This window comes from Oryx dammah, unplaced genomic scaffold (genome assembly GCF_014754425.2).
Source record: "Oryx dammah isolate SB20612 unplaced genomic scaffold, SCBI_Odam_1.1 HiC_scaffold_4, whole genome shotgun sequence".
Lineage (NCBI taxonomy): Eukaryota > Metazoa > Chordata > Mammalia > Artiodactyla > Bovidae > Oryx > Oryx dammah.
The window spans coordinates 37,721,425-37,742,923 of NW_024070188.1; the positions used below are offsets into that span (position 1 = coordinate 37,721,425).

General features: G+C 36.0%; 1 protein-coding gene across 2 annotated transcripts in view; it reads left to right on the top strand.

Annotated features, from left to right (window-relative positions):
* Nucleotides 1–21,499, top strand: part of USP45 (ubiquitin specific peptidase 45) — a 58,553-nt gene that overhangs the window by 2,917 nt on the left and 34,137 nt on the right. Inside the window, exons 2-7 of one of the 2 annotated variants that reach the window (XM_040239123.1) lie at nt 1,965–2,074; nt 5,425–5,597; nt 6,975–7,078; nt 8,093–8,193; nt 20,045–20,187; nt 20,784–20,879. In XM_040239123.1, the coding sequence (XP_040095057.1) occupies nt 1,975–2,074; nt 5,425–5,597; nt 6,975–7,078; nt 8,093–8,193; nt 20,045–20,187; nt 20,784–20,879 (717 nt within the window). In that variant the 5' untranslated portion in view covers nt 1,965–1,974. The remainder of the gene's footprint in view (nt 1–1,964; nt 2,075–5,424; nt 5,598–6,974; nt 7,079–8,092; nt 8,194–20,044; nt 20,188–20,783; nt 20,880–21,499) is intronic. The other variant, XM_040239124.1, reaches the window with a different exon arrangement.

Below are 21,499 nucleotides of genomic sequence, written 5' to 3' on the forward strand. Positions count from 1 at the left end.
ATTAAAAGAGAATAGGAGTGGCTGATCAAGCAAGCTGGCAGAATTTGAAGTTGTGGTCAGAGAATGGAATACTCAAATTAGTGATTTTGTGAAGTTGAAATGTAGCCATAAGTTAATGAAGTAGTCTGGAGGGTGAAGGCAGGAAGAAATGAAGTGGTCAGAAGCTTGGAGGCCTTCTGTATCTCTGTAACCTTGAAGGTGTTGATTTATTGCAGTGTTGTTCAATAGTGATGACCCTTGAGCTTAAAGAAATGGCTTTTAAAATGGTAAACGCAAAAGCTTCCTTATGTGGAACTTGGTACAACTAAATCAGGATTCAGAATTTATTATTGAATTGAGCAGTTGTTCTACCTTGATCAATCAAAGCATATACACAGCCACAAAAATTACAGTATAGCTTAGCCAGGTAGCAGCATGATATTAGGTAGGATTCAGGATATGTGTGTGCTTAGTTGCTCAGTCGTGTCCAACTCTTTGTGATCCCCATGGACTGTAGCCCTCCAGACTCCCTCTGTCCTTGGGGTTCTCCAGGCAAGAATGCCGGAGTGGGTTGCTGTGCCCTCCTGCAGGGGATCTTCCCAATCCAGGGATTGAACCGAGCATTGCAGGTGGATTCTTTACCAATCTGAGCCATCAGGGAAGCCCATGAATACTGGAGTGGGTAGCCTCTCCCTTCTCCAGGGGAACTTCCTGATTCAAGAATCGAACTGGGGTCTCTTGCATTGCAGACAGATTCTTTACCAGCTGAGCTACCAGGGATATAGTGGTTTTTAAAACATGCATTAACTTCTATCTACAACCTTTAGAATTAACTTTGAATTTTTATGAAATATAAGGGATTTCTTAAAAATATATTTAGAGGTAAATAACAGCATGAACAAAAAATTAAATTCTATGTGAGACATTATACAACTTTGCTGTTGAAAGTGTGGTCTGTGGACTCCAGCAGTGGCTTCCTATTGGGAGCTTTTTAGACAGGCAGACTCTCAGGTCCTGTGCTAGACTTGAATCAAAATCCACACTTTGAGAGGCTCTCCAGTGTGACTCATATGCACTGTCCTGATCTCTCGAAAAAGTCAGAGTCTTAGGAAGGTGAAAATGTTCTCCATTTCTTGCGGGAAGAACAGCTGTCGATTAGAAGACACTGACATAACCAACTGAATCCTTATTCAAAAAAGTAGATGTTTTGGGTTAGCTGAAGAAATTAGAATATGATAAGATATGATATTAGGGAATCACTCTTAATTTTCTTAGAAATGATAATGATGTGATGTATAGGAGAATCTCCTTAAGGAATATATGTTGTCTGCAACTTCTAAATAGTTCAGCAAAAACAGATGTACTCACATACATGTGTAGATATGTCTATATACACATTGATAATTAGATAAAACAGATGTGGCAAAATGTTCCAGATGTGGACTCCAGATAGTCTGTGGTGTTCGTTATACTTAACTTATGTGACAGTTTTAAATTTTTCATAACTAGAAAATGGGAAAAAAACACACAAAAAAGGCAAGAGCTTAAAAAGTTGGAAATGTATTTCTCTCTCTGTAGTCCACTGGGTCGTACAGTGCAGGAAGGCTGGCTGTACTGTGCTTGGCACTTGGCATCCATCCCTGGCATGTTGTGGCTTTTCCAGCTCCCACTGCTTCCTAGCTGGTGAAACAAGAGAAAGGGTGAGACGAGCACAGGAGTCAGAAGTGGCATAAAGTTTATTTTTTTTAATTCACCTGGACATCATACATGTAGGGAACTGTTGGTTAAAGTCAGATGTAATGTGGCATTTGTGTGTTGGTGTAATAAAAATTTCTTTAGTTTCAGCTGATGTTCCCCTCTTTCTCCTCTGTAAATTTACGAGGCTCATTAAACTTGAAGTCATTTTAATATGCATTAAGTAAAATATGTACAATTTTTAATTTTGAGGATTAACGTGTATTTCCCCCAACCCCCAATCTTTTCAGTAAATAACAGATGCGGGTGAAACAGCCATCCAAAGCTTCACCTGAGAAAGCTAAGAGAAGTAAAAGGCCTCCTATACCTCACGATGAAGACTCGTCAGATGATGTTGCTGGTAAATTATGATGTCTCGCATCCTGAACAGTGTTGCAGAGGACAAATCATATGTGCTTTTAATGAATAAATCCTTTGCTTTTTATTTTAGCCATTTTCTGCATTACTTCAAAATCAGCTTGTCTGTTTCCAAAATACCCTGTTGGCATTTTTGCTGAGATTTTGTTTATTTTATAAAGTAACGTAGAACTGGCATCTTCTCTTGTTTTTTGTTTCTCATGACTATTAGAACTGAGCCCTCAAGTCGGTGAGGTTGGTTGATGACCTTGAGTGGCTTCCAGGTTTGTTTTTCTCTTTAGCCTCATGCCTTGGGTTTTAGCCTCTGAGGATTTTCCTTACTGGCTTTACCAGTTCAGGTCTCCATTTAAAAAAGATGTTTTTAATCTGTTATTTCCACTTTGAGTGTTTTTAGCTTGGACAGTGTTTCAGAACAGATTGCTGAATTGAGGAAAGTCTGAATTATGTCTTTAGATATTTGTTCTGTTAATATGGTATTCTTCAGGGGTTTGATTATTCTTATAACTCTCTTTTGCCTATCTACCATAGTTACCATTTTTTCTTAAAGCCTCTAAAACTCCTGTTTTCCTTTTCTTGTTGTCTGCTGTTCATTTTAATTTTTTTAGTGTGTTCAGCAGTGTCTCTTTCATCTTCTGTTTGGTTTTACCTTCGTTTTATTTATTTTTCCTGAACTCTGCTGGTCATTCCCTTTGTGTTGCCCCTGGAGCCTCAAGTGTTCACTTCTTTTTTCGTGTTTTCCTCTCATGGCAGTGATTGCAGTGCCATTTTTGCTTTTCCTTCCTTCCCTTTTCATATTATCTTAGCACGGAATTTGGGGCTTTGATTTTCTTTGATTACCTATTCTTTCATGTAAAGTTGCCTTTCTTGGGCCAGTTCGGTTTAGAATATTTGTGTAAGAAGGAGGGCCAGAGCACTGCTGAGACCTAACTGTTGAGTTTGAGCCCAGTTAGCCTTTACTTCTTTCCAACTACCAGGATTATTCAGTCCTGGGCTTTTTCAGAATCCAAATTCTCTCTTCTTTCCAACTGCCGTAGGAATAAGGCTGTTCTCTGGCACTGTGGCTTGCTTTATTATTTTCACTTAGTGAATGAGAAATCCCCTTCTTTCATTTCTTCTGAAAACAAAATTGGATAAAGGGGAGCTCCTGCCACTGTTGTTGCAGCACAGAGATGTAGGTTTTGTTCTGTATGCGCAAAGCATGCGTGGTTCTCTGAATCCACTGCTGCGGTGTTCTCTCCACTTCCTTCTGTGCACATTCCTGTTTGATCTCCACTGCTTTGAGGTGGAAGTCTTCCCATTTAATTTGTGACTTCAGGCTTCAGCTATCTCCTGGTTGCTCTGAGAATGAGCTTTGTATTTTTACTTTCTGTTCTTTTTGCCCTTGGATAGTTTTGGGGAGGAGAAAGGGAAAGTGTTGATTTTATGTCACCATTCGCATGCTGGAAGCCCTCCTTGTAAAATTTTTATTAATATTTTAAAAATGTGAATATTTTGATTATTGCTTTTGATTTATGAATGTGAAACAACTATTTGCTTTTAATAAATTTTTATATTTTTATTTAGGAATCTCTAGAGGACCTGTTTGTCAAATGAAAATTTGACAATTATATGACGAAACAAATTGCAGGAAACTGAGGAAACTTACTTATTAATGTAGAAGGATATTTTTCACATTTCCCCTCCTCACAGAAGATAGTAAATACTGTTTAAACACTTACAGGAACACCTCAGACTTTTAAATTTGTTTATACTTATAAAAAGTATATACAGTTGAGGTATTTAAAAGCTAGTTTAATGTAGGAACCTGGAAACTTTTTATCTTGCATTCACTTATCTCTGAATTCATTAACAATTTCAGTTTTGTAAGTCTGAATTGTAGAGTCAGAGACTGGTTAAGTTGTACCTTGGCTACATCTTATGCTAGAGATGATTCAAAAGGTGTATGGAATGATTTTTCCCTTAGAATTTTAAAATATAAAAGCTCAAAAACAAAATGATGACTTTCGGTAAACCATTTCTAGTTCTTGTGTGGTCATTTTTATCAGTCTTTCTCTAAACACCTTTTTTCAATGACATGTATCTTTGCTGTTCAACCAAAGGACTTCAGAATTACTTCTTTCATGCCAATTCTTATAACTTGCTTTTGGTGTAAAATTAGAAGTTTTAATCTTTTATCAGATTTACATTCTACTTTTGTTGAAATTATGTATTTTAATTTGTCACATTCTTTGTCTTCAGAATGAAATGGAAGTAATATTTAGTCTCATTAACCAGTAGATAAAAAGGAATGCTTTATGTTCAGAAAGGAAAGTAGGGAAAGTTGAAATGTACATACTTCTGTTTCCCTCTTCAAGGTATTCAGTTTCTGCCTTTGTTGTTTGATTTTGGCAGATAGCTGTAGGTTTAGTATTTGGGACATTTGAGGTGGAGAAATTGAAGAGTTCGGGTATTTAGGAGAAATGGAAGTGTACTGAGCCCTTGGGAGACGAATATGGTTATTTTGAAGAATTAACATATTTGCTCATTTTGGCCTTTTGTCGCCACACAGTGCACATAGTTGGAATCTGTTATAAAGGATAATTAATGGCCATGCAAAATATATTTGTTATTTGGGAATATTCATTAAGAAGAATTCAGATAATTCTTGTTCCTGCAAATTATGCCATTGTTTTTTCCTCTCCTTTCTTTTAGCAGTGGTGAAAATAGTATCACAGCAGAGCTAGCCCATGGGAAAAGTTTTTACTTGTGTATCTTAGTGGAAAGAAAATATGTTCAAAATGCTTGAGGCATAGTAGCTGCTCAGTAAATAATCTTCTTAATTTATTTATTAAACTTTAATTTTTGAACTAATTTTAGATTCACAGGAACGTACAAAAGATATGCCATTCACCCTTCATCCAATCTCTTCTGATTTAATATCCTGTATTTCTGTTGCACAGCATCAAAACCGGGAAACTGAAATGGGTACAGTCCTTAGAGCTAATTCAGGTTTCACCAGTTGTACATACATGTGTGTGTATGTGTGTGTATAGCTTAATAACGTGTAGCTTTCTATAACCAGCACTGTCAAGATACTTGACTACACACTGGCCACTCTGAGTGCTGCTTATGTATAGCCACACCGCTGCTCTCCATCGAAAGCCCCTGGCAACTGCTAGTGTGTTCTCCAACTCTATAATTATGTTATTTCACAATGTTTTATAAATGGAATCATACAGTATGTATTCATTTAAGTTATTTTGTCTTTTGAATCTTTGTGCTTTTTAGTTAATAGTATTTTAATATTGTTGACTTTTGCTTGCTGATGTTCAAATTTTGTTTTGCCTCTTTCAGTAGGTTTCACTTGCCAACATATAAGTCATGCTGTCAGCGTGCATCATGTAAAAAAAGCAATAGCTGAGAACCTGTGGTCAGTTTGCTTGGAATGTTTAAAAGAAAGAAGATTCTGTGATGGACAGCCAATACTTCCTCCTGATATCTGGTTGTGCCTCAAGTGTGGTTTTCAGGTGACAAAAGTCTCTTTTCTGTGAGAGTTTGTCTTAAATATTTTCCTTAATTGCTCGCTCTGAGTTGGACTGTTGGTAGTGCTTAGAATTTAAGATAAATTTATTCTGTGTTTAGATAGAATTCTCCAAGGCCAAGCATAGAAATGTTTAAGGTAAAGTAAAATGTATATTGTGTTCAGACAGTTATTGTGCATGGTTTATAAGTATTTTGAAAGGGAATCCAGCCTACTTGCAGTAGTTCTCATATGTGGACCCTCCTTTACCTATTTGTATTTACTTAGGAAATGGATCCAAGCCTTTTTAAGAAATCTTTTGGGATTCATTTTCTTCTCTATGAGAAGTGATTTTTCCTTTTTTTTGCAGAGTAACTTCTCTTAAGAGCTTAGGCGCAACTGATACTATTAACAAGGGAATTTTTAAATAAAATTAAAAGTATATATGTATATTTTTCAATAAGATTTATCTTTATTATCTCATATGGAAAGCCAGAAATAGGGTCACTCCTGAGTTAGTTACTTCAGTGGAAAAAACATTAAAAACGGAGATGTCTTCCATTTTTCTGCTGTGCTATCCTATTCCATGGTTTCAGGATGCTCGAAGGTGTTTCACGCATTATGTAGCGATCCGCAAAGGTCAGAAGGAGGGCAAAAAGTACATCCCTTCCCATATGTAAAACTTTTCCCGAAACATACATTAAACTGCCCCTCATGGCACATTGACAGAAATTGAATCTCATTTCTTTACTTACCTGGTGATGGGAGTTACTGTGATTGGTCTGAGTCTCAGTAGTTTTCAGTGGAGTTGGGTGAGGTGTGAGGGCATTAGAAGTGTGTGTACAGGGGAGAGGCACTGCTGGCCTGTGAAGGTGCTCAGTGTTCCACTGCGCATCAGAGAAATGCTATGGAAATTAACTTGGCTTATGCCTGTTTTTACTGTATGACAAGAAGTAAATTAAATTAGCCTCTCTGCAAGAAGTTGAGTTTAATGAGAATCTAAATTACTTTCTGAAACTTTTTTAAAAAGTTTAAAACAAAACTCCCCCCCTCCCCAAATTTCAGCCATTTGTTTTTTTTTAATCTTTTAATTCCTCTGGGGTTCATTAGGTCTTTATCAGTTAACATTCTCATTTACAAAGACCAGTTTACATTAACTGTAGTTATATCTGACATATCAAGGGTGTGCTGCGTGCTGCTGCATGCTCAGTCCTGTCCAGCTGTTTGTGACCCCACAGACTGTAGCCTGCCACGCTCCTTTGTCTGTGGGAGTTCCCAGGTGAGAATGCTGGAGTGGGTTGCCATTTAAGGATAATTTAGGTTTTGATTAATTTGAAATGAACTTGTACGGAAGTCATACAAATAGTGTTCTATTTATCTTTAGGGATGTGGTAAAAACTCAGAAGGCCAGCATTCACTGAAGCACTTCAAGAGTTGGAGAGCAGAGCTTCACTGTATTATAATTAATCTGAGCACATGGATCATATGGTAAGTTAGATTTGGTTAGTACTTGGTGTCTACTATAAAAAATATCTGCGTTTTATAAGGTAAGATATCTAAAGCTATTATATCAGCTTGTGCTTTTAAGCCTGAACAGAATCTGTAAAATAAGAAAATTAACATTATCCATGAATATAAAATTTAAGTAAGAAAGAAATTTAGTCATATCTCTGGTTTTCTTTAACATTTTCTCTGTACGTTAAAGAAAAATTCTTGCTAGTTGATTTTGCTAAATTAGAATTCCAGAGAAGGAAAGTATCAGTTCTTCAATAGTCAGTTGGTTTGGTGATTCTCTACAGGGGATAGCCTAAGCATGTACAGTTGGTGAAAACTTAAGGATCTCTCAATTTCATTACTGTTGTCATTTGGGTTGATAATTCTTCATTGTGAAGGGGCCTGTCTCATGAGAGGACAGAATTAGCCCTGGCCCCTAACCACTGGGTGCCAAGAGTAGCTTTGCCAGTTGTGATAATCAAAAGTGTCTCACAGCTTTGCCAAATGTCCCCAGGGGTGTGGGTGGGGCAGAATTGCTCCTGTTCGAGAGTCACTTGACATACCCACATCAGCTTTTCCCTTTCCTCTTTCTTTTCATGTCCAGTTCATTCCTGCCTGTACCTGAAAGTATATAAATCTGTTCATTTCTCTCTCGAGCCACTGTATCTACCCTGATCTCCCGCTATTCCTGATGCTATCCAATCTGACATTAAACAGTGATGTTTTTAAAATGTAAATTGGATCATGGCAACCCTTGCTTAAAAACCTCTCATGGCACTCCATTACACTTAGGATAAGTGATCCAGACTCTTAATTTAAATACTAAGGCTCTGTATGAACTGTCCCTGGTTATGTCTGTAGCTGTATCTTACTGCTCTTGCCTCACCCTATGTATTTCCCTTACCTCTTAATTTAAAGACAAAAGTGGATAAATACTAACTTTATTACTTGATGTGCAAAACTACTGAACATGTTTTCATAATATTTGCTTAAATTTATTTTTTTTAGGTGTTATGAGTGTGATGAAAAATTATCAACACATTGTAATAAGAAGGTTTTGGCTCAGATAGTTGATTTTCTCCAGAAACATGTTTCTAAAACACAAACAAGTAAGTTAACAGCAGTTGCTAAAGAAATTTGTATTAAAGTATAATATTTTATAATTCTTATAAAGAAATGATACATTTATAAAGAGTACTTTGAATTTTAGTGTGACCTCTCAGTATGAGTGCTGTAAATTCTTAGGTAGCGATTTTGTGATGTTATCTTGTGTTGTACTTACATAACTAATAATGAGAAGATGGAGAGGATAGTTATTGGATTGTGGGCTTTGGAGTCAAATGGTGCTGAATTTGAATTTCAGTTCCACCTAAATAATTAAATTGTCTGTGTGACTATAACTTCTTATTTGTATGATAATTCTATCAAGTGGGATTGTTGTAACGCTTAGACGTGTTCTCTAAAGATTAGGAAGTAATGTGTATAAAAATACATAAATCTCGACACATATTTATGAAATGACGTCTGTTATTTGTTATCATCATAATGCCATCCTGACATTCACTACCTGGAGTTAGGCTAACCTGGCAGATTAAGGGCTCAGTTCCCAAAAGATTGCCCTCACATCAGACACCATTCTCAGGCTAGGAGTTCTCAGGCCCCCTGCATTTCTGACCGACTGGCTATCTTCTTAGTTCAATAATTTATTGGAATGACCCAGAACATAGGAAAGTGCCATACTTAAAATTACAGTTTCAATATAGCAGCAGCAACAAAAAAAGACACAAATCAGGACTGGCCATAAGAAAAGATACAAGCTGAGATGTGGGAAGGTAACAGACATGAAGCTTTTGTATCTTCTTCCTCTGGGGTCAGGATGCATCACGCACCCAGCGCAGTGATGTGTCAGTACACCCAGGGTATTGTTAAGCAGGGAAGCTCACTGGAGCTTTGGTGTCTGGAGTTTTAGTAGCGTTTCATTGTATAGGCATGGTTGATTGAATCACTGGCCACATGATTTAACTGAGCCTCCAGTATCCCAACCCTCTAATCACACGTTTGGTCCTTCTGGTATGGCTGGCCCCCATTCCTAGTCATCTCATTAGTGTACACCCTCTAGAGTCCCACATGAATAAAAAAGATACTTTGCTAACATAAACTGTCAAGAGTGGTATGAAGGGCCCACCACAAGTAGAATAGATTCTCCAGTCACTCTGGAAATCTAAAGATTTAGAGAGGTCTTCTCAGAAACTTGGAATAAAGAGCAGCCAAATTCTTTATTATGGAAGTGATGTATTATATACTGTATTTTCTTATCTAACACATAAGCAATATGTAACACATGTTAATATATATTAAGAATATATAGAGAAGTAGTTTTTTCAATCAAAAATGTTAAGTGCCTACCACTTAATACTTTGATATGAAGTGGTAAAACAAAAGCAGTTTTAACTTGTCCTCATGGAGTTTAGAGCATAGGGAGAGAGACATAACACACATGTAACTTCTGATAAGTGCTATAAAGGAAAGGAACAGATTGCAGTGATATGTGGTCTCATGGTCACAGTGATCAAGAAAGGCTTACATGGCTGGAGTGTGGTTTGCTGAGAAAGAGCAGAATGTGATGAAGTTAAGATACCATTGTCAGGTCACGAAGGATACCGTAGGGAATTCCATGGTAAAGAATTTTTATTTTATTGGAAAAGTCATGGAAACTGTTAAAGCATTTTAAGTAGAAATGTAGTAGTCATTCCGTCTTTTTTAAAAATAAAGATTACTCTGCCAAATGGAGAATAGACTGTTGTGCATGAAGAGTGGAGGTGGGGAGATCCTTAAAGAGGTTATTGGGGTAAGGCAGGTAAGAGATGAGGAGGGGTTCTGGTGGATAGTGGTGGACTGTGTAATGAGTGAGGGGGAGTAGGAGGCATCAAGTACAGATCTCAGGATTTGGGTTAACAAGGCGAATGGGGATAAATGGCCATGATAATTTTGAAATGCCTTTGGAGCAGGAATTGAACTGCTTAGTAGGTGGCATCAGAAACTGAAAAATTATATAAAAGTATAGTTTTCAGCTGTGTTTTCTGTAGCCCAGTAGAAAATGATTTTTTTTTTTTGAGAATGATTTTTATTAGCTATTGCTCTGAGACAGTAATGGTGAAAACACTGGAGAAGGAGCTAGAGGAGGTAAACTCAGGTTCTTGGACAGCAGAAGAAATGATTAATTTTATCACTCACTCATTGGAAAATATGGTGGTTGTAGATATTTAATACTTAGAGAGCAGATGTTGGTCTTGATGGCTCTCTCCTGAAAGCTGTACGTTACTTTTGTTGGCCAAAAGAAGAAATGTAGGGACAGGATGGCATGGGTGCCAAAAATACAGTTGTAGAAATTATTTCCTCTGGATTTTTACATTAGAACTTCTTAAGGTTAAGAATAAAGACACTCTGATTCCATTGAATTTTACAGATTTCTTATGTATTTATTATCACAAAGGATATTGTAAGGTACGGAGTATGGAATGGGAGAAAAATCATGGGGGTATTTGGCATTCAAATCTGACTCTTTTCAATCACTAGCTCTCATTCTTTTATTTCTTTTCTTTTTTTTAAATATAAAATTTATTTGGCTGTGCCAGGTCTTAGTTGCAACATGTGGGATCTTTAGTTGCAGCATGTGAAGTCTAGTTCCCTGACCAAGGATCAAACCCAGGCCCCCTGCATTGACAGTGTGGAGTCTTAACTGCTGGACCACCAGGGAAGTCTTGTCTGAGCCTCATTTTCCTCAGCACTTTATCCATCTTTCCCATGAGAAGAGATGTTGACAAGACCTTTCTTAAGGTTTAAGGTGTGAAATTTAAAAAAAAATGATGTAATTCGAATAGAATTTATATTTTGAGTGATATTCACATAGAGTCCTTCAGAAATTCAAAGAGGAAAACAGTGTTCAGTTGAACTCAGTAGGAATCACGCATGAGTGGATGAGCTGGCTTCCAAGTTGGTCCTTAAAGGATAAACTTTGGACAGGTAAAAGACATCATTTCAGGTGGTGAGAAAGAAATGCTAATGTAAGCTTTAACTGTTTATGGAACCAGGGTAGCACTTGGAATAGGGGAGACAGGTTCTTGAAGGAGTTTGAGAGTGTGTAGAACCTTTAAAGTCAGGGAGAGACATAGTTCTGAATTCAGGGTTTCCAGAAGTTCTAAGTCAAAATGTTATTATCTCTGTGTTCCAAGTTTCAGTAGCTCTTGGGCAAGTTTGATTTAAGATAAGATCCCATGGTATTCTAGAAGTAAGTTTTTTGAGATAGTAATATTATTATAAAATGCTTTACAGATCAAATATGGAAGTTGCTATTGAGGTTTGTAAGAATGCTGGATATGATTATATAGCTATTTTAAATGATAATCATGAAGATTGTGGAAATATAAAAATGTCTGTATATGGAAACTCAAAAAGACTATTAAACAGTATACATTGTGTTCAAGTGAAAGGATAAGAGTGACTTAAAAGGAGTCTTTTTATATGTTAAGTAAAAATAACTACTGAGAGGAAAGCCTGTACCTGTATGTTAAACATGTTTTTAAGTTACATGATGCCTGGGCTCGTTTCACATCTGATACATCTAGTTCAGCCTCTCTGCTCAGTGAATCTCAACTTTTGTTCCCAGTAGCTCTTTAGACTCTGTCTATCAATATTTCTCATATTAGAAATTAAAACTAAAAAAAATTAGAACGTTTTTTAATTTTACTGAAAAATAGCAGTAATTCCATGACATGTTAACACAAATATCATATTTTTAGGACAGAGAACTGTTTCCAGAACAACACAAACCAATCAGTGGCATTGTTTTACATTTTTACAACTCTCTTGAATGTCTGGCTTAATAGAAACAGCTGGATTCTCACAGTTACTTATGCATCCAATCTGTTCTGATATCACATGGCATGTAGCTGCTGGAAAACTGCTTTGTATAATTGAGAATGAATGAAAGTTAAAAAACCAAATAACATCTTGGGCTTATTACGAAAATACTGTTGAGCTTAAGGACGCTCAAGAGATGGAGGTTGTCTTCAGATCCACTTTGAGAACTGCTGAACTAGCACATTTTTGTCCTTGTAGTTTCTGTCTTCCATCTTTCTTGTCTGAAGGCTCGGCTCAGATCCTACTTCAGTGACACTTTTCCAGTCCTTTGTTTTATCTCTTCTGTGTAGCCTACATTATAATCTTAACACTCGGTTTTGTGGTGTTCAGCTTTTGTGTGTATCTGTGTTTGATTTTTACAACTGTACGTGTCTTGAGGAATGTACCCTGACTTACGTTCTTTCTGATTCTCATAGAACTAGGCAGTAAATACTGTTGAATTGAACTGAATTCTTGCATTTTCACCAAAACACCCCTGAATATTATAAAATTATCTGTTCATTCAGTCTTTTAATATAGCTGAGTTTCTACCTTGTGCCAGAAACTGCTAGATGTTGGAGATACAGTAGTGCATGAGACACATCTGCTTCTCAGTTCCTGCCATTATTGATCTTTTAGTCAGTGAGGGATATTGACAAGTCATAATTATAATTGCTGCTTAAATAGTGCTGTGATGGTGGAGCAAGTACAGTGGACTATAAGAACACTTTGGAGTGGTATCTAACCTAGAAGATCCAGGAAATTTTTATTTAGAGGAAGAGATTTCTAAGCTGGGAGCTGAAGGACAGCTAAATATTAGCTAAGCAGGGAGCTGAAGGACAGCTAAACATTAGCTAAGCAGAAAGGGAAGGGGAGATAGCCTATTGATGAAGGATCTGTACAGGGGATTGTATAGCTGCAAGATTGAGTTTTGTGATGATGGCCATGGTGAGAGGTGAGAATCTGGAGGTATGTGGAAATACCTATTGAAGGGCCTTCTAAGTTTAGAGTTTATCTTGCAGGCAGTATTGAGCCACTTGTAGGTTCTAAGCAGAGAAGTGGATGATCAGTTACGTATTTTAGAAAGACCACGTACTGTGCAATGGAGATAGATAAGAATGCCCTTGTATGTATTCCTGCCCACTCATATGGCAGTGTCATTTTATTATATGACTCAATCCAGACTTCTAAGGACAATGGTTAACCAGGAGGTAGAGGAATTTGGAGAACAACCAGGTGAAGTCATTGTTATTTGATTCCAAGGTAGAGGAATAGTGGGATAGCAAGTTTTTCCTTTTACTCTTTAAAGATTAAACTTCTTTTCAGCTGTAGAAATGGGCAAATTACATTAATACTACATGACTGGTTTAGGTAATTGCATTAAGCAGTTGAGGGAATCCCAGCGCTGGTTCCCAGAAGAATGCTTACAGCTGTGTAGATCTCACATCTGATGCTAGGATTTGCTTTAAAAAAAAAATCTCCACAACCTCCACCTCAAACACATATCAGAAAACTAAAAACAACAAACAAAATCTTATAATGAAAAGGTCATATATAACACAAGATTGGAAAAAGAGCAAGAAAACTTTCTTGTGAGACCCACCCAAAAAACCAGAAATATGTATTGTTAAAAGTGGGCCAATTTTCTCAGAGGGCTTATTGCTCATTTTGATAGTCTTGTAAATGTCACAGAAGTATTCTACAAATACAGGAATTCCTGTCAAAATTGTGTCATTGCATATATGTGAACTAGGCAGATGATAGAGAATCCCACATTCTTTCTGAACCAGTAAATTTGAGTAATACTGATGGGATGCTATTTTCAAAGAACTTAAAGGAGCATAAAATTTTATATTCTGTTCAATTAATTAAGCTTATGCTCCTGATGTAAAAAGACATGTTGGTTCTTTGCTTTTATTAAGTTTGTTGTACCTGTTTTTGAAATGAGAAAGTATATACATTTGGGATCTGAAATAATATATCTGAATATAAATAATATTGTACCCTTTACAATAACAATGTATAATGTAATACTTTTTAAAATAAATAATACAGTTCTGCTATAAAGTGACAGTCGTATGCCTAAAATTTGCATTTTCAAAACATAAGTACTAAAAATAGTTATTCCCATATATGAAAGGGGTTAGGGACAAAAAAAATGTTGAACATTTAAAAAAACAACTTGTTACCTGTTGGGATTTAAATCTGGAGTTCCTCTTCTGAATTACAGAACACAGAAAACCACTTGAATGAATTTACTCAGTTCTCCCAAAAATGGTGCTAACTTGTACCCTTCTGGGTGTAGAGGAAGATGTTAAATTGCATACAGTGGGTACGTAGAGTATTACGGCTTAATATTTTTTGATGAACCCTTTGAGAATCTCAGGGCTGCTATAAACCTTAATAAAGCTATAAATTCATACACCAAAAACATCCAGCAATTGATTATATCCAACTTTTGCTTGAAAGCAGTAGTCTTTTCTATCACCACTAGCATTTCATCAGTGTCTTAAGTTGTTACACTTAGAAACCTTATCATTCATTGTTAGACAGATAGCAGATCATAACGGATATGTGGATTCTGAACCCAGATTGCCCAGGTTTGAATCTACTCTGTACAATTAGCTGTGTGCCTTAGTTTGATCATGATCTTTACAGTGAGGAAAGTTATCAGAGGAGATGATGCTTTCAGATTCTTTCTTTAAATAAAGCAGACTGCAAAATAAGTTTGCTTTCCTCATGCCTATGGGATACTCAGGATACACTAGTGTTCCAGCTCTGGTTTAACCAAGACGGTTCACACACATGTATGCCTTTGCGAAAAGAGCGACATTTGATATTCTTTGGCAACAAATCCACTGTTGGTTGTTTTCAGTTTTATCCTATGATGAGCAAAACTGCATCTCTGTGTATTTGCCTCTGTATTTCTGTAGGTTAAATTTTTTGGAATTTCTGGCCAATTTATAAGCACATCTTGAATTTTGATTACTGTTGTTAAGCTGCCCTCCGGAAAGACTATGCAAAGGATCTAGTTGGCAAGAATACTCATTTTTCCATATCTAACTTTCTTTATAGTTTTTGGTGACTTTTTTGGATTTGTTGTTGGGGTTTGGAGGGAGCAGTCATGAAGTGTTTAGAGTCATTGTTACTAAGTCCACCAGTCTTTCCTGTGACGGTTTTTTAGCCTTTGAGGTCATGCTTTGAAAGTCTTTTGTATTCTAAGGTTATAAAGATATTCACTCACAATTTTCTGGTACATTAAGGATTTTTTAAAGTTTAAAATTTAATGTCTAGAGTTGGTTTAAAAGGTAGGGAATCTTTGTGTTGGACTCATTTTTATGGTAGCAAAATTTGAGGTACTTAAAATGACTTTTTAGATAGTCTTAGCCAAATTTTGAAAACATTTTTTTTTCTCTTTATTTTGGCTCTGCTGGTGCTTCAGCCAGAAAATGATGAAGACTTTGTCTAGTTTATTTTTTTTGTTATTGTTGTAGCAGCTTTGTCCTTTTAATTATACCATCCTTCAAAACGTCTTGAAGTTCAGCCCTTAGTTGCATTCATTCTGTGTTCATAAAGGAAGAGTTCTTAAAGTGAATATGATCTAAAATCGCTGCCAGATTGAGAAAGCTTTGTTGTCTCTAAAAGCAAAATGATCAGTAATTTTTCTACGTTGGAAGTAATAAATTGCATTTTATTAAAATGCATACCTGTCTGTAGGTCAGATAATTGTGAGACTGATTCAAACACCCTTGTTTTCAACTAGAACCCTAAACTCACAGCTGACAGTTTCAGTAAGTAAATGTACATGAATACTTAGTTTCTAAAAGTTTTACCATGATGTAATCATGAATTTCAGGCTAAATTTCTCTATGCTATTCACTGTATGTCAATTCCTTATACTCCAGTCATAAATCATAGGCAATTAATTATAAATAATTACAGATAGTGGTACATACAGTATCTGGTACACAGTGGACATTTAATAAAACAATTTTATTTGAACTGTTAGATTTTACATTTATAGTTCACATGTATTTATATAAACTGTTTCATATATAACTATTTCATTGTAAGCATGCTGCTTAGTAAAATGAAAAACGTGCCCTTTAAATAAGATACATATAAATAGTTCTTAGAAAATGTCAGTCCGTTTTCTAGTTCTATTATTGGATCTATTTAATATTCAAGCCTAATATAATTAACTTTAAATGTGTTCTCACAGAGTTACATGGCAAAAGTCAACAAAACAGACTCTTGCCACTTGTGCGAAGTAGCTATTTAACCATGAAATAAACTATTTTTATTGCCATTGCCCCGTGGATATGTTCTTCCTGGCAGTGCTGTCCATATTTGGTGGCTCTGCATGGAGAGCCAGGTGGTGCTGAAAAGCATCGCACAGTGAAGCGTGGATATATCTAGGTTTGACATTTGTCATCCCTTACTGCTGAAGGGAAGGGTAAAATCTGGTTTTCCATATGCTTATGCTTTTTTTTGCCTGCAGTTTTGACCAGATGGTCTTATGAACATTGTTTACTTTAAGATGCTATCCCAGATGTTTTGAAAACTGATGGGTAAATGTGATATACAGATACATAAATCATTTGCACTTTATGGTTTAACAAATACTACTTGGTCTTATAAGATTAAAATATAATTTAGTTCTGGAAGTATTTTCCCAAGTGAATAATTAATTTATAGATATATAGTATATATTTATGTGGAGTTAATATCTATATAGTTTATTTCCCCCCAGCCACTCTGTTTTCATAATAAGCTAAAACATGGCAACATTTATTAAGAATGTTAACTAAGGGGAATACTTGTGAGAAGTCGTATTTGTTAGGGGTTGAGAACAGTCAAATCTGTACGAATCTTGCCTGCTATTTTTTTGTAATTCTTCTCATTGTGCATAAATCACTGAAGAGAAATTACCTGGCAAAATGACAATGGATTTATAATGAAAAGATTATCATTTTTAATTTTGGGCAAATCACTTAACCAGTTGGAGAATGAGTTTTGTAAAATCACAGCAACAACCTTGCCCCAAAAGACGGGACAGTGCTTGGATTTAATTATTCTTTTGTCCTAAATCTCTTAAAAAGCACTATGAAGCCATCCAGTGGCAACAGCTACAATGAGAGTCTGAAGTCTGCCAATTCTGGACTTCAGTCGGAATATCAGATGTAATTAAGAGGTGGACTGCTCCCGTTTGCAAGCCAGGATTGGCATGGGGCTTCCTCTTGTTTGTGTAGTGCTTCTTAAGCACTGGCTGGCTTTTTCATTTGCTTTCACATTTCCTTGCAAGTTTGAATACTGTCTGGCCTTTTCCTGCTTTTCCTTTTCTCTACGCCTGGCCTCTGTACTTCAGCGACCCTCTCCATTGATTGTACCAAGCTTTGTCCCCAGGCTCTACTGTGGGATATAATTCTTATCATTTATTTTAATATCTGGAGGACAGGAGAAGAGATCTATTTTACTAGTTCTTTTCTGTGTTAATTCAGAACTCTAGGGTTGGGATTTAAAAACAACCCTTCGTTATCTGGATAACAAATATCCAGTAACAACCAGTAGTGTTTAACATAGAAATAAAGGGGGAAACAGGAGTAAAGGGGGGAAAAGCAGGTAATAGAGTTTATGATAAAATGTGTCACAGGGTAAAAGTTGAGTTGAAGGAAAAATCTTTTCTTTGTAATAGATTTGGTTAGTAAAAGAAACATCTGAGAACCCACAGATCTATTTTTCTCACTAAGATGTTTTCACGTTAGGAAAAAAAGCAGGATCATAAAAACCATGAAGTCAATGTAAAAGGCAAAACTCACATTAGCAATTTAGGAAATCCAGTTAGAAATGAGATAAACTTGAGGGGAAAATCCCCCGAAAATACAGGAAATGATTAAAGAGAAGAAAGTGAGAACAGACAAACAATGGACGTGACAAATAGCTCATGAAGATGTGGATGTTGGCATGAACAGCAATTTTGGGGGGCTCTCTGGGCTGTTTTTCACACACTTACATAGTGCTTAGCATGCCAGATACTTTGTAAAGCAAGTTTAGCTCATTTAATCCTTATACAAACCATATAAGAAAATATGTTAATCATCCCACTTGATTGATACTGGAGCCCTATAGCTAGAAGCCTTTTCTTTGGCAAAAGTCACAGGCTCCAAGTCAAACCTAATGTGACCAACAAGGTGTGCCTGATGTCAGTCTGCCAGTACCTGAGACTGAGGTTTCTTTTGATGGTGTTTGTTTCCCACTCCTGTCCCTGAGAAAAGGGCCTCCTCAGCTCCTTTACATCTCCCATAATGCTTTTGTACAGAAGGCTGGGGAGGAGATGTCTTCATTTATTTCATCTTAAGAAGTCATTGGAAGCATATAAAGCTAACATTTGACTGTATTTGCTGTTTAATGTTGTCGGTTTTAATTTATATTGAGCTTTTAAAATGTATATATTCTCTTCAACATCACACCTCTGTGGAGGATAGAGCAGTCATAAGAGACATTGTCTTATCTCCATGAATCTGGTTGGAGAAGCAGACAGCCACTTAAAAGTTAATTAGCAATGCAGTACAGCATGTCAGTATTGCATGCATGCATGCTAAGTCACTTCAGCTGTATCCAACTCTTTGAAACCCCATGGACCGCAGCCTGCCAGGCTCCTCTGTCCGTGGGATTCTCCAGGCAAAAATATTGGAAGGGATTGGTTGCCATTTCCCTCTCCAATGTCAGTATTAGGTAAATAGAAATATAATTGGAAATACTGTAAAATCTGAGAGTTGAAAGGAATATAAAAGAACATCCCTTTAAAATCAGATTTGAGAACTTGGCAGTTTCCTGTCAACTTCAAATTATAATGATTTAGAAATCTGTTAAATAGATAATCAATAATGTCAGTTCATAAATGTTAGAAATTTTTCTTATTTTCATAATTATTTCATAATTATTTCAAACATGATCAATTGATATAATTTGCAAATCAGTGTTAATTATGCAAGTCAGTAAGCCCAAAACATGCACTTTACCATACCCTTAAGTATTAGGTATTTTACTTTTTATATTATGCTGTGGGATTCCCCATCCCCAAGCCCCAGGTTCTGCATCCTTGGATTCAGCCAACCACAGATCAGAAATATTCTCCCCAAATTCCAGATACTTCCTAAAAGCAAAACCTGAATTTGCTGTTCACTGGCAACTATTTATTTACATAGCATTTTTATTGTATTAGGTATTATAAGTGATCTAGAGATGATTTAAAGTATATGGGTTGATGTGTGTATGTTACATGCAGATACTGTGCCATTTTATATGAGACTTGAGCATCCATGGATTTTATTTTGATATTTTCTAATTTATAGAAAACAAGAACTATACCATCCCCAAATTAATACTGTATGGTGTTTTTAAAATTCCATCACATTTCTTCTGTTTATTAATCGGCATTCTTTTGTAAGGAGACTTTTTTTCTTTTATACTCATTTAAAAAGTCATCAATTCAGACTCGTTGTCATTTTGTTCAGTGAGTAATATTCTTATCAGCACTCTTCTTTATTTTGATATTCAAATTGTTCTAAATTGGACCACTGGAAACCTGTTCAAAATGATGCCTGTGTATTTCGACATAATCTTTTTTTCTTCTTTGGAGCACTTATTTTCTGGCATAACAAAAATGGTACAGGCTCATTTTGCCTCTTGCTGCCCCAGGTTTAGAATCAGCCTTTTCTTCAGAGAGTCTTCATTTGTTTTAATGGACAATGGTATTTAGGAACCAAGATCTTTTCTACTTGCTTATTTAAAATTCATTTTAAACCACTTTATTTTTAAATTCATCTGGAATTCTACAGGGAGGTTTGAAGAATGGATGTGTATGTATTAAGATGAATTAAAATGAATTGCTTTAGCAGTAGGATACAAAACAAGAGCTACTTATTTCCATTTGTATTCTTGCCCCTCAGAAACATTGATTCAGAGGAAAAATCTTATTTAATTTTAAATAATATATTTAAATTGTATTAAATGATAGGTATTTAAAGTCTCATATCCATTGTTTTTTCTCTAACTTAGGTGCATTTTCTAGAATCATAAAACTTTGTGAAGAAAAATGTGAAACAGGTGAAAAAAATAAGGGAAGAAAAGGTGGCAGTGTAACATCTGTAAAGGGAATTACAAATTTAGGAAATACTTGCTTCTTCAATGCAGTCATGCAGGTAAGGGCCATGGGAAAGCTTTGTAAAATATAAAAGTTTGTTTTAATTAATTGGTATTTTTTGGCACACCTTGGACGTCAAATAGCACACCTTGGACTGCTAAATGTTCGTCTAGAAGTTTGTCTGTTTTCTTTTTGATTGTTTTAGGCTATCTTAACCGTTGGACTTCCCTTGTGACTCAGCTGGTAAAGAATCCACCTGCCATGTGGGAGACCTGGGTTCGATCCCTGGGTTGGGAAGATCCCCTGGAGAAGGGAAAGGCTACCCACTCCAGTATTCTGGCCTGGAGACTTCCATGGACTGTATAGGCCATGGGGTCGCAGAGTCAGACACGACTGAGTGCCTTTCCTTTTCACTTTAGCCATTGCCATATAGTACATATGCCTTCTTTTTCCACAGTGATTCTGCAAGACCTCTGTATTTTACCATGGCTCTGTTAGTGATATTTATTAAATGTATTTAGTTAAATTTTCTTAAAACCTAAAGACATTTTTGCTATATCAGATGATATTTGAAACTTGGAGAGAATATTTATTCCGTGAAATTAGAGGCATATTGTAACTGAATCAGAAGATAATACTTTTATTTTCTTTCAGAATTTGGCACAGTCTTACATTCTTACTGAATTGATGAATGAAATCAAAGAACATGGTACAAAACTCAAGATTGTTCCTTCCTCTGACTCTCAACTGGTGAGAAGTATAATTATCTGGATAATAGCTCTTTTTAGATAAGCCAGTGATGTTGCCAAAATCTATCTTCTCAGAGCTATCCATTGAGGTGGTAGTCAGAGAATTTGAAAAAATAATTCAAAAACATTTTGTGAAAATAAATAATAAGACTTAAAACTTCTAAAATCAGAGCTTTAAGATATGTTTTGCTTCAAACATCTCATAAGTCAAACAACAGAGAAAATACTGAGGCAGCTCTTGAGTAGACTTATTAGAAAAGACTAAAGCGTTTTGATTTTTGTTGAATGAAACGTCTAGGATTCTTGTTTTATATTATAAAATCTCTATTATAAAGTTTATAGTTATTGGTAACATTTCCTTAAATACAGCATTTTTTATCCTTTAAAGGTAGATTTAATTTTAATAGTGATCATCTAAAGGTTTTTTGGAGCCTAGTTTGATATTGGGTTTTTTAACTAGTGAGAAAGGGAAAAAGGCAGCCTCTGACACCTGGAAGCTATCCTGATACCCACAGTTAGGCCATATTGTTCACATGAACCTCACAGAATACCAGCCTCAAGCAAGGTTACTCCAAGACTGTTAAAATGAGACAGAACAAGTCTACTTTTTGTCTAAACCAA